A 12,655-nucleotide genomic window follows, 5' to 3' on the forward strand; every position below is an offset into this window, starting at 1 on the left:
TATTCATCCTAATTTAAAGATTTTGGAACTCGCATTCTTTACATAAAACAAAAATTAATGACTGTTTAGTATAGAAGATCTGGGTAAATTATGATTTAAATGTTCCTTTCCCTCAACACTTGGAGACCTTTTTACTAACATTAATGAATGCTGTTAATTAATCTTGGCTAAGCTAAATTACACTTAATTTGCAAACAGAAAACCCAAGGTAGACAGAGCCTCAGGTTATTAGATGTACCCAGAATATCTAGTAAACCCACGAAGATCCTCAATTTGGCATTATGAGTTTATCACTGATGTAAAAGAAAAAGCGCAAATATATTTCTCCTATTATCATTAATGGTACCAAAGTCAAGTTCCATAAATCACGCGTGAGAAGGGGTGTGGATGAGGAAGGGAAGAACCGAAACTCCTTGTAAAAGGGGAACTTACACTTTTTACTTTATAAGACTATATTATTCAAATGTTTAGAAGCATAAATATTAATGTAATTTCTTATCAATTTTTTTTCAAGGGTCAGTTCTTCAGAAATAAAAACAATATCCCCATTTTGCAAGGTTTTATAAGATTGTTTTTGTTTTTTCCTATCAAGCTCCTACCCACTAAAAAATTCATTTCTCTCAGTCCAGGAAAAAAACAACTCAGCATCTTTATATGGTGGTACTGTATTGCTATCACAGCAACCTCTACATTTTAGTCAGTTATATAGACAACATTTATTAACAATTGACCTATCTCTCCAAATTTTTAGAGCATCTTTATCCAAAAGTGGTCGTTTTATCTTTTTTTAAAGTATATGTATTATAACCCAGGTACATCCTAGACAAAGGTCATCATTAGACGACAGAAAATGCACCTAAAATTTATTGAGCCCCCATGTGCCAAGCACCAAGTCTCACTTTATAGGTGAGAAGACTAAAGGTCACAGGAGTTAAGCAACCTGCCCAAGTCTCTCATTTAAAAAAGTTTTCTCAATTAAGGGTAGAGCTCTAATTTAAACCCAGATTTTCTAACTCCAAGAACCCGTACTCTTTCTACTAGGTCACTTCTTTTACATGAGAAGACTGGGGCTCTGGGTGGGAGAGCGCCCTTCCATGTGGGTTTTGACATTCCTAATCACTCCTAACATCTAAAACTCATGCGCCAAATTCCTTACCTCCTCTGACTCGGGCAAAAGCTTAAGAAATTCTCGCAATGTCTCTGATCCATAATGCTCAGTCTTTCCTTGATGAATATCTTCTACAATGGACTGAGGAGACCTTGAAAAGACAATCAGATTCCATTTCACCTTTGCTGGAGTGCCAAAGAAACACAAGCCAGTGGAAATTAAAACAAACCATCTCCACCCTCTTTTCCATCCCACCTTCTTCCCAGTCTCACAGGCGGTTTTGTGTCCTCTACTACCATGGAAAGGAGGGATCCTGCTACACCACTCAGAGGCCCCTTAACCTAGAAAACCACCCCCACCCCGAGGCATCCCAGGAAGGTCAGCATGGCATCGACCACTGGGGTCTTCTTTGGGAGAAGAAAAACAATCCCCTTTGGTCTCGGGGAACTCCTGCAGAGCCCTTTCCTTTCTACTTCAGAACACTTGAACTTAACTACTGTTCACCTTACCCGTCCAACCTCCACTCAAGGAGCAACACTACAGATGAATTTATAAATTCCCTGACGTGACAGGCTTGAATAGATACCCCCGGGCAATTCTCACTATACTTCAAATCACTAGATTAGGTTTTCAAGAAGGAAAACAGTAGAAAGTGACACACACTTGTGGACTCATCAAAGCCACGTGTCTAAGAGGATTTGAAGGTATGAAGAACGACTTTCACTCATATTAGAATCTGAATTTCCGCCCCCACCCACAGACTCTGATGCTGACAGCATGGATGTGACTGAAGTTTCAATTGTGGGCAAAAATCTTACTTCTTAAATTGCTTAAGAAAGATCCCAATGTTCATGCTCCGTTTTGCATCCAAGACAGTAATCTGGAAAAACAAAATAGAGACACACAAGATAATTAAAGTACAAATAAGAAGAGCTGGAGAAAAGAATTAAAACCTATCAAAATACAATACTAATTTATAAGAGAATAATTCCCAACATACCTAATATTGATATACCTAATATAGTCTTCAAACACTAAAATATTATCATCTCCCCAAACATTCTGCAATGATATGTTTCCTTAAATGTAATAATTATACATATCTATTTTAATATTCTATAATTTTAAGTAAATTATATATATACTTAATTTTTTTTTAAATTTAGCAGTTTTCTGTTAGAATAATACAGTCCACATCTTAAAGCCCCAATGTGGAAAAATGTCTCAGCATAGTAAGAATCATATGAGCTTTGAACTGAGAGAGTAAAAAATAACTCTGCACTGGTTTTAGAGTGAGTCCCAATCCTGATTTAAAGATATAAAAGGACCAATACTGTTATTTTCAGGAACATAATAGAATTCTTATATTTTTTCTAAAAGAAAAATTTCTTTTCATTGAAAAAGAATATAGCTGTCCAACAGATCTTTTAGGAAGAGGTAAGACAGTACCCTATATTTTATTTACTCAGAATTTAAAAAGGAAAACTCTTGGGCTACATTTCACGAAGTCTAAGACGCATATTTTTTTCGCATTTTAACATCTCTGGAATAAGAATGTGTCTTACAATGTATGGCATCTTTGATTTAACGAAATATGGTGGCTATTCCAATGTACCATCAAAATCCAGATTTGGGCTCCAATAAATTTTAGCTGTTCAAATTAATAATTTAGAAGAGTTTTATCAGACTAGACATTTTTTTTTTGGCAGGGGAAAAGGGTGGTGGGGGATGAAACACAGAAGCCATTTCTTTCTTTGCAAGTAAATATCCAGGATGTGAGGAGGAAAGATGACCTGAAAAGTGCTGCAATTTTTTCCATTTGTTTTTTGGTAAAGGCAGGCTAGCTAAAATAGGAATGTTGTTATAATGCTCTTCCTTTCCAAATGTATGTGATTCATTGTGAACAAAAGAGAATCAGGTTTCAGATTAAATTCCTGATCTCTGGGCTTGCTTCTAAGTTTATATGAAATAGCAAGACTGTTAACCAAAGTTAATGGCACTTCCTGGCTATAAGGTTAAATTTTTACAAGACTATGGTTGCCTTCATTTGAAGACTAATCTTAAACAATCACATTATTTACTATCCTAGGGGTTTATTTCATGTTAACACAATCACCTGCCAACCATAAAATAAACTCCAAGTTAAAAGAGCAGGCTCCTTCTTGGAATCCTACCCTGGGGTTGCAGTTCAAGTTCAATGTGAAGGGAGAGGACAGGAACCGGGGGGAGAAAGGGTGAGAAAAAATACCTGTCAAACTTATCACCCTTTAAGGAGGAAAGCTCAGACCGAAAAGAGGAATCTAAACTTATTAAGACAGACAACTATGTGTTTATTACAATTCATAAATTAAAAAACAAGTAAGAACATGCATATTGATACAGATGTATATGTAGCTAAAGAACTTTCTCTGCACTCATTTCTGCCCAGAATGGGGGAAATATCTTCTTTTATGTTTTTCATTAAATTACCACCTCCTGCTATATTTAACCCTTGAGGGTAGCACCCTCCCCTGACCCCAAAACCCCAAATGTCACCCTCATTATATTCACCCTTCAACCCTCTGGGACTCTATACACTTGACCTAGATCCATAGCTATTGTTGGAAAAGTGGTGGAGCCATCTCTCTTATTATTCCTATTTGCCAGATAAGGAAACTGAGCCTCACAGATGTCATTTTATAACCTCCCCAAAGCAATACTAGAAATGAAATGCTAGCCTGGGTCCCTCTGGTTCCTTTTAGTTCCTGTGAGTTTTAATATCACTGATGATACAGGAATATAGAGAAGTAAAAAATATCCTCTCTCCCCACCACACCCCCCCGACCCCCCAGCCTGGTATTAACACTGGGATGTTTCTCTAGGAATGGGGTCAGATCTGTAGAAAGCCATCTGTAGGGCCTGGCCAAGTCCCCTGCTGGCCAAGTCCACAGCTGTATATGTGGGATGATGGATAGAAATCATGTTCTCACCAGCTAAGGAGTGAAAGGCCTGGGCCCCCAGGAGCAGCCCCTCATGCTCAACATAGGGGCAGCTCAGCCTGGGCACCAGCTGTCTCCACAGCTTGAAACAAGGCTTTAGAACCCCAGCACTAAGAGAATTCAGTGATATTCCTAAGGAAAAACCTGGGTTGGCCATGACTGTGCACCTAACACGGAAAACAGCCCAGCGCCTCATCCAAACAACAGGAAAAGGAGACAACTGATAACATTCCAGGGACCGTCCCACTCTCTCCTGGCAGCTTCGGATTTGCCTAGTGAGTGAGCAGTCTCTTTCTCATAGGTTATCGCACTGGATCCTTCTTAAGCAGTGTTATAAAAGTGTTTGTTAAAGTCCTTCAAAGAGGGTTATCACTCTACATGTAAATTAGCTTATCTTACTTCCCAAATGCTTGCCAGCTCAAAGCTGGGCAATTCAGAAACACACGGGCGTGGGGGATGGTGGTGTTTTGGAAGCAGTCAGCACAGTGGACTGCACATGGGCTCCTTTTGAGACTCCCAGGCTCCAACAGGCTGAGACCAATCGTCAAGAAAGGGGATGAACCGACCTGGCCCCTCCCTCTCCACCAGTTCCAATCAATCCGTATCTACTTTCCCCGACGCCGCAGGACGTGTAGGCAGGACCCCACTGAAGTCAGGGCCTGTCACAGCAGGTCCAGCCAGCATACTACAGAGCTCGTGAGCTTTCCCACAAAAGCTCACCGAAGAGTTCAACCATTCCTGGCCAACAGGAGAGCTAAAATTAAGGTGGTAATGCGCTCCACTCATTTCATCCAGAGGATATCCCACCAGGATGAGGGGGACTTGCTATAATAACAGCTCCCCTCAGATGGCCAAGGGTTGTTCTGACACCCTCAGAAGCACGGTGACTGTACTACCGGTATGAACTCAATAGCAGGTGGGAGTGGGTCCACAACCCCTCTTGTTCGGACCTCTAAGTCAGCTCTCCTAGTTTCTTCTACTACAATTCTTGTATTTTCACCTAGTGTCAGTCCACTGCAAAATCTGCCTCCCTTCTTCGCTAAGAGAAGAAACTTTTGTTTCTTAGCTGTAGTAAGATACACATAACAATGTTTACCATCGTAACCATTCAGTGTATAGTTCTGTAACCTCAAGTATATTCACATTGTTGTGCAACCATCACCACCAGCCATCATAGAACTCGTCCGCTTGCAAAGCTTAAATCCTGTACCCATGAAACAATAACTCCCCATTTCCCCTCCCCTATCCCCTAGCAACCATCATTCAACTTTCTTCTGTCCCTATGAATTTGACCACTCTGGGTATCTCATATAAGTGGGATCATATACTACTTGTCCTTTTGTGACTGGTTTATTTCACTTATAATGCCCTCAGATAGAAAAAGAAAATTTTAAACCACTTGTTTCAGCATGTCAAAGGGGGCTTCCTTCCTTCCTTAGCTCTAAGGAGTGGTTATTTCAATCCTATGTCAAACTTTGGAAGGCAAGAATTAAAAAATCTTCCTGTATCCTCCAACATAGACTTAACTTTTGGTTTTTTATGGTTTTTCATTTTCTTTACTTTTGCTTATTGGTTGTTTGGGAAATGTTCCTCCTCCAACTTTGGCGGGGGGGGAATGAAAACCCAGTTGAAGCTTTTATTTTCTTTGAAATATATCTATTTTCAAGTACTACTACCTGGTTCTATAGTTTTGGATTGAGCATGTCCCAGAATTCTAGAATATACTGGGATCATAACAAAAGTCGAGAAAGAATGACTAACACCTAAAATTACAGTGAAAGAATAAAATATTACTTCTCATAAATTTAGAAGAACCAATCTTCCTTCCATCTTTCCTTCCTTTTTGTTTTCTTTTGAGGGTGCATCTCACAGTGGCCCACCCAGGGATCGAACCGGCAACCTTGGTTTTATCAGCACCACACTCTAACCCACTGAGCTAACCAGCCACACTCCCTTCTTCTTTTTCTAATAAATGATTTTAGCTATTTCTTCCAAGGTATAATGAATTAATATTAATTGTAATATTACTATAAACATAACGAATGCCCTCTAGTGTTTCAACATTTGTGTCTTCTTTTTCTTTATTTCAGTTTTGTTAAGGTATAATAAGTAAAATTGTAAAGATATTTAAAGTGTATATCGTGGTGATTTGATATACGTATACATTGTGAAAAGATTCCCCCCCATCTAGTTAATAAACACATCTATCCATCACCTCACATATTTATCTTTATTATTATTTTTTGGTGAGAACATTTAAGTTCTACTCTCTTAGCAAATTTCAATTGTACAATACAGTGTTATCAACTGTAGTCACCATGTTTTACATTAGATCCTCAGACCTGACCTTAGTCATCTTACTGTGTTTTCTTCGTGAATCCCAATTTTGATCTATCATATCAATACCTTGTAAGATAGTCCCTTTGCTTCCTTGGTTCAGTTCTGTCAGGCTCAGTTACTTTTAATTTCTTCGGAGGAAACCAAATCTTTAACACTGGCCCTTACCTTAAGGGCGTTTTAGATCTAGAGAGAAACAAGTAGAGACCCAACTACCCAGTGTGAGGCTAAAGGGCTGAGCAACGCTGATAATAGTTGGACTGGGAACTTCTCAGGGGTGAGATCAGCAAACTTGGGGGGAAAAAGGTGGAGCTTGAGCCGAATCTTTTTATTATTATCACCAGTAATATAAATTTGTTATATCTAATTACTTTATTACAGCTTAATTATTATTGTATCATTTGTAGCCTCTTCAAGTGAATTTTTAGGTAACGAAGATATAAGGATAGTAATGTTTCATAAATTTTTTCTCCCTTATTAAATGTCCTAATTTACTATTTTCAATTAGTTATTCTTCCTAAATTCGGCGATTCCCAAACCCAGCTTTTCCCTATCTTCCAGCAACTTCTTCCTTTGGAGTATAATGGACTTTACTTGTAATGCTTTATAAGCCATTTAAAGTAGGAGCCAACCACATAACGGCAGGCCGTTTCTGTACGAGATTATTATATTTCAAGGACACATAATCTGGTCCTCAGCACGTTTGAACCTCCAGAATTACGGCCTGTGTGGTAACGGTTGGGATGCCGTGTTTCCAGGCTCAGGATGGATCTGTCTGCTGAACATGCGGTCAAGCGTATTCTCCAGTCCACACAGACGGGCGGTGAGCAGACTACTACTTTCAACCCTGAACTCCACTTACTACAGAGTGAATTGGAAGATGTAGCACTGGTCCTTGTTAGACCATCCCTCTTTTAAGTTGTAATTTCTTTAGAAGAAAATCTAATCAGGGAAGAAAATAGCATGAACTGTATCCTGTTACTAAAAAAAAGTATATATAATACTTCAAGCCATGTGGGAGATAGCATGGAAAATTGAAAATAATTTTAGATGACCCTCTGTTATGTGACAACATTACCTAATCTGCACTTAAATCCATCTATCTACACTACTTTTCCTACGTGTGTACTGAAGAATTGAAGTTAGACTGAGTACACGGTGATGGTGATTTAATTTTTCTTTCTAGTATGCCGTCTCTCAGATTAGGACCTGCAAGTGTTAAAAATAAAGATATTTGGGGCAGCCGGTTGCTCGTGGTTGGAGCACAGTGCTCATAACACCAAGGTCGACAGTTCAATGCCCACATGGGCCAGTGAGAAACCACGGCTTGAGCTTGGAGCTGAACCTCCGGTGGGCAGCTGGTTGGCACAATGGTTAGAGCGTAGTGCTCATAATACCAAGGTCGCTGGTTCGATTCCAAAATGGGTCAGTGAGCTGCGCCCTCCACAACTAGATTGAAAACAACGACCTGACCTGGAGCTGAGCCTCGCTCTCCACAACTAGACTGAAAACAATGACTTGACATGGAGTTGATGAGTCCTGGAGAAACACACTGTTCCCCAATATTCCCCAATAAAAAAAAAATTTAAAAAAAAAGTAAAGATATTTGCAAACCCATGTTCATAATAGCATTATTCTCAATAGCCGGATACTAGCCAAAAGATGGAAGCAACCCAGAAAGATGGAAGCAACCCAGGAAACAACCCAGAAAGATGGAAGCAACCCAGGTGTCCATCAACAGGTAACTAGATCAACAAAATGTAGTATATACATACAATGGAATATTATTCAGTCTTAAAATCCTGACACATGCCACAACAGGGATGAACTCATTATGTAACAACGTGGATGTTTCAGTGCTACTGAACTTTACACTTAAAACATTGCTATGTGTATTTTAACACAATTAAAAAATTGATTCTTCAGTTTTAGAATTTTTTTTTTTTTTTACTTAAGGGAAAATAAAAAGGCTGCACCTAGGTCTAGGGGTGGAGGGAGATAAGGAGAAAGACTCTTTTCCTCCCTGAATTTTAGATCTGGCCTAGAAATGGACATTTCTGCTTCTACTACAGCTGGAAAAAGAATGCCACAGTCCCTGCCGCTTCCGTCCCTCTCTGTGGTCCTTACCCTCTCTTGAATTCACAAACATAAGGTAGCAAGTTCCTTGTAGTCCCATGAACTATCATTTGGCAAAAGAAACATACCCAGTTTACAAAGGCCAGCTGCCTCCCCAGCGGCATGATGAGCCAGACCCCCTTCTGTGTGTTCCAGGTGCTTTTCTGAGACATACACGCTTTTCCCACATGTGCCCATCCACTCTTCCCTTCAAAATTCTTAAAATTCAGTAAGTAGAGCTTGGAAACAATGGTGAGACATGACCTACCGTACAATAAGAAACCTCTGCTGGAAGCTGGGGCAAAGGCCAGGGTACTAAGGAAATGACTTCTTGCTCCTTCCAATATTGAAAGGATCCACTATGAAATAAAAGGACTTTGCAGAAAGGAAAGAGCAGGGAAAGCCTGTGTTCAGCTCTAGGATTATCCTGAAGGCTTCCTCTCAAATTTATGTCACAGTTTACAGTGAATTCTAATCCCAGCATTCTCTGTATTTTATAATAAATAGACTCTTGGCTATTTCAATGGGGGGGCCATACCACCAGCTTCAAGGGCCCTGGAGTGAAGTTAACCTGTTCCTGAGCCAGACAGAGAAAAGAGGTCAATATTGTCAGCTCAAGAATTCAATAATGCAGGGAGCTGCTATGCTACTTCATTCCAGAGCCCTGCCTACTCTCTTATCTCGTCAGTTCCATCTCTGACCTATTTTCTCTGCTCCTTTACAACAGATTAAAAAAATTACGCATTTCTGTTGCCTTTTGGGAGGGGAGGACAGGCAGCATTCTTCCCTTTTAATCCCTGTTTTCCTAATTATTTATTCTAGCAAATAGAGGTTTCTTAATTTACTCTCATGTTTCTACACAGAGAGTACTTACAAATGCAAGTTTGGATTCTGTTCCTATAATATATAGTGATTTGTAGCTCTGAGACCATGTTTTCAGTTAAGTTCTTAAAACTTGCTAGCTTTATTTTTTTTTTCTCAAAGTAACACACTGAGTGTTAACTGGAAATACGCCTCCTAGAAAGTCTACCTGGAAATATAGCTTCAGGCTGTGGCTCTCTGGAAATCTCTGTTCCACATTGGCTGTAATTTAATTCAGAGCTCTGAGGAAGGAAGGCTATCTCCAAACACTTGTACAGGGAAAAATAAGGATAAAATCCTAGATGTGTGTTAGTTAATGATGTTTTTAAACAAAAGGTGTTTTGTCTCAGAAAGCTGCAGTTCATCGCGAATAACCGAGTTTAGGAACTTAGTTTTTGTTTGTTTCAGTGGAGACGGATAATCCTGGACTCCAGCTGAAGTGCTCCACCAGGGGAAACGGCAGCCGATGTGCAGAGCCAGGGCAGAGCTGAGAGGCCCACGAGGATGGCCCCAGACAGCATGCTCTCTGCATGAGGTCATACTCCGCCGAGATGTCTGGGAGGGTCCGGCATGCATGCTTCCTACACGTTGTTATTACTCAGCTCAAGCTTATCATGTAAGGCCCTTCCTAGCATTCCCACAGCACATTCCCTTGCATTACCTTATTTCTTAGTGATTCTAGCAAGGTGTGAAACGTACGTATACCCCCAAACTCAAAACAATGCAGCGTGGAGGATGTCCCTCCGAGGTCTAGTCTTACCTCCTCTCTCGCTTCCCTGAAGGACGAATTTAAAGTTCCTCCTCTCCTGGAAAGCGAAGGCTTGGGGGTATCTTCTTGCTGCCCAAAGAGCTCCTCAACGGTCTTTGTGTCGATCTGATAGCGGTGCTGCTGTCTGGCGGCCAAGGTCCAGATGTTGGTTTTGCCACGAACTTGCTCCTCTGGAATGGTTTTCCAAAAAAAGCTTCTCATTCGCTTTTTCTGACCAACGTGGTTGTAGCCGTTCACGTGAGAAGTTGAGGGCAGTCCTGGAGGGGGAGGTGGGACCACGGGCCCCTCGGGCAGGGGAGGTGGGGGGGGAGGGGGAGAGGGAGGAAACCCTTCCCCTGCATAAGGACAGGGAGGAGGAGGGGGGGGTGGAGGAGGGGGGGGTGGCGTTTGCCCAATCATGAATCCAGCGGCCGCGGCCAGAGTCCCATTTTCTTTATCACTGACAGAGGAGACACAATTCATAACATGCATAGTACTTTTGCCGGCTAAGAAGATAATTTCTTGATCTTGGGGAAGCAGACACAAACCTCAAAGTTGTGTCATACTTTTTCCACGCGCAAGTCTGTCGCCAGAGAAAAAGGCGTGTTGCGTGTCATCTTCCAAACCTACAAAAATAAAAGAGCTTTAAAATCAGTGCAGGAAAACATTCTAATACTAGCTCTTCCCTTCAGAGGCCAGAGCCAGTCCTCCTAGAGTAGTTGGATGTTAAAATTCAATAAGGGACAACACCTTCAAGAGAGCATTAAAAGGGACTAATACTTTTCTGAATGTGAACCAAAATTTACTACCTGGAAATGCTGCCAAAACAGCAGCAAACAGTCCGACTTGGAAATGTTCGGTTAATCGATAAAACACGTATTTACTTAGAACCTGCAAACGCTTGAGCAAGTATTGCTTACTTTATGAATAAACTACTTACTCATTACCTGGCTCACTTTCTTTAGGAAATGGATACCCAACCCCTGGGGAAATTACCCAAATGGCTTAAGCATTAGGCGTTAGCGACCCTGCCTTTCTCCAGTGTGGACATGTCCTGTACCAATCATTTGGCATCACCCACTTTGCACGTAACAGGCAGGGCATTTTGAGATGATAAAATAACGGCCAAACGCATCCCCCAGGAGTCAGGGCCACCATGTTCCTGGCTCCACTTGGTGACATGGCTTCCCCGCAAATGGAGAAAAGAACACTAGACACGAAGATGAAAGGTCCCAGCTCTAACTCAAGCTTTATCGCTTCCAATTTTAGACACATCACTTCGCTTCACTAGACTTCAGTTTTCTCATTTGTAAAATTAGGAGGTTGGGATACATTACATGACTTCTGTCATCGCTTCTGATGCTAATCACTTTGGATTCTAGGTAAGCCACTGTTTGTAAACCATCAGAACTTCTCACCTGCTTCTTCTGCTTCTCCTGTGACACTATTAGCCAAGAAGACACACACACATAAGGATATGCTGTCTGCATCACACCTGCCACATGCCGATCTCTTATCCACACAGTTACTGACTTATTTGGGAGTCGGTGCATTTTTGCCGACTTTTAAGTGTTTGTTTTTGGTGTCGGGTTGTTACACACCTGATGTGAAAACAGGGGTCAAAACAACTGCATTGCCTCATATATCAGGACAGGTAAGTGGAGATATGGAGGAAGGGACCCCAGGCAGGCTACGGGTAAGCATCCCCACTATGTGAGCGTATGAAAAAAGGGACTGTTTCCTCCCGGTCATAAAGAGCCAAATGGAGGGGCTTTCTAGATTGGACTTCTGAGTATAATTACCTTTTTACAGCATCGCTGTCCAAGCTCACACTGAGACGCATACATTGGTCAAACAATACTGGGTTACACAGGAGTCAACTGTCTGATATCACTAATTCAAATATTATGAAACGTTTTACACAAAACCGCATGTAAAAGGCAGGGTAACCTAAGAGTAGAGATTCCAGAAACAGACTGCTTTTCCTCAGATCCTAGTTCTGTTACTTCTTAGATGTGCAACCTGAGGTGACACGGGTTATTAACCCTAAGTTTCAATATCCTCATCTATAATATAAGGATATACCATTACATTTGCTTGTATAAGAATATATGAATACATTTACAGTCCTTACCCAGTTGCCTGTATAGAGCTATTAATAACAACAATTGGTGTCATATGTACATGATTTCTCTTTATTTTCAGAGGCATTACATTTGCTTTAAAATATGGATTGGGTTTACAGATAAGTGCTAAGGCTGCTAAAAACCTTTAATATTTCCATTCTCTGTTTTCTAAGTTACTAGGTTTGTGAGATTTGTCTTTCTTTTAATACTCAGTGACTATATATTAAATTATCTCTACATTGCAGGAATGGATGTTTTTATAAACTGTTGGACTATCTAAGTTCTGAAGATTATATTAGAGTAGAAAATTGCATTTCCAATTATTAACTGGGTAATTTTCTTTTTTTCACCCTTTTAACCATTTTTAAGTGTGTATCAGTGA

The 12,655-nt window shown here is 40.5% G+C and overlaps 1 protein-coding gene across 6 annotated transcripts in view; it reads right to left on the reverse strand.

Annotated features, from left to right (window-relative positions):
- FHDC1 (FH2 domain containing 1) overlaps window positions 1-12,655 on the reverse strand; it is a 46,815-nt gene that overhangs the window by 21,121 nt on the left and 13,039 nt on the right. For all 6 annotated transcript variants that reach the window (XM_088792572.1, XM_019722596.3, XM_088792573.1 and 3 more), the window contains 3 exons: window positions 10,160-10,773; window positions 1,927-1,988; window positions 1,157-1,259 (listed from right to left, as the gene is read on the reverse strand). In XM_088792572.1, the coding sequence (XP_088648698.1) occupies window positions 1,157-1,259; window positions 1,927-1,988; window positions 10,160-10,639 (645 nt within the window). In that variant the 5' untranslated portion in view covers window positions 10,640-10,773. The remainder of the gene's footprint in view (window positions 1-1,156; window positions 1,260-1,926; window positions 1,989-10,159; window positions 10,774-12,655) is intronic.

This window comes from Rhinolophus sinicus, chromosome 15 (assembly GCF_057876585.1).
Source record: "Rhinolophus sinicus isolate RSI-liver-muscle chromosome 15, RSI-T2T, whole genome shotgun sequence".
NCBI lineage: Eukaryota > Metazoa > Chordata > Mammalia > Chiroptera > Rhinolophidae > Rhinolophus > Rhinolophus sinicus.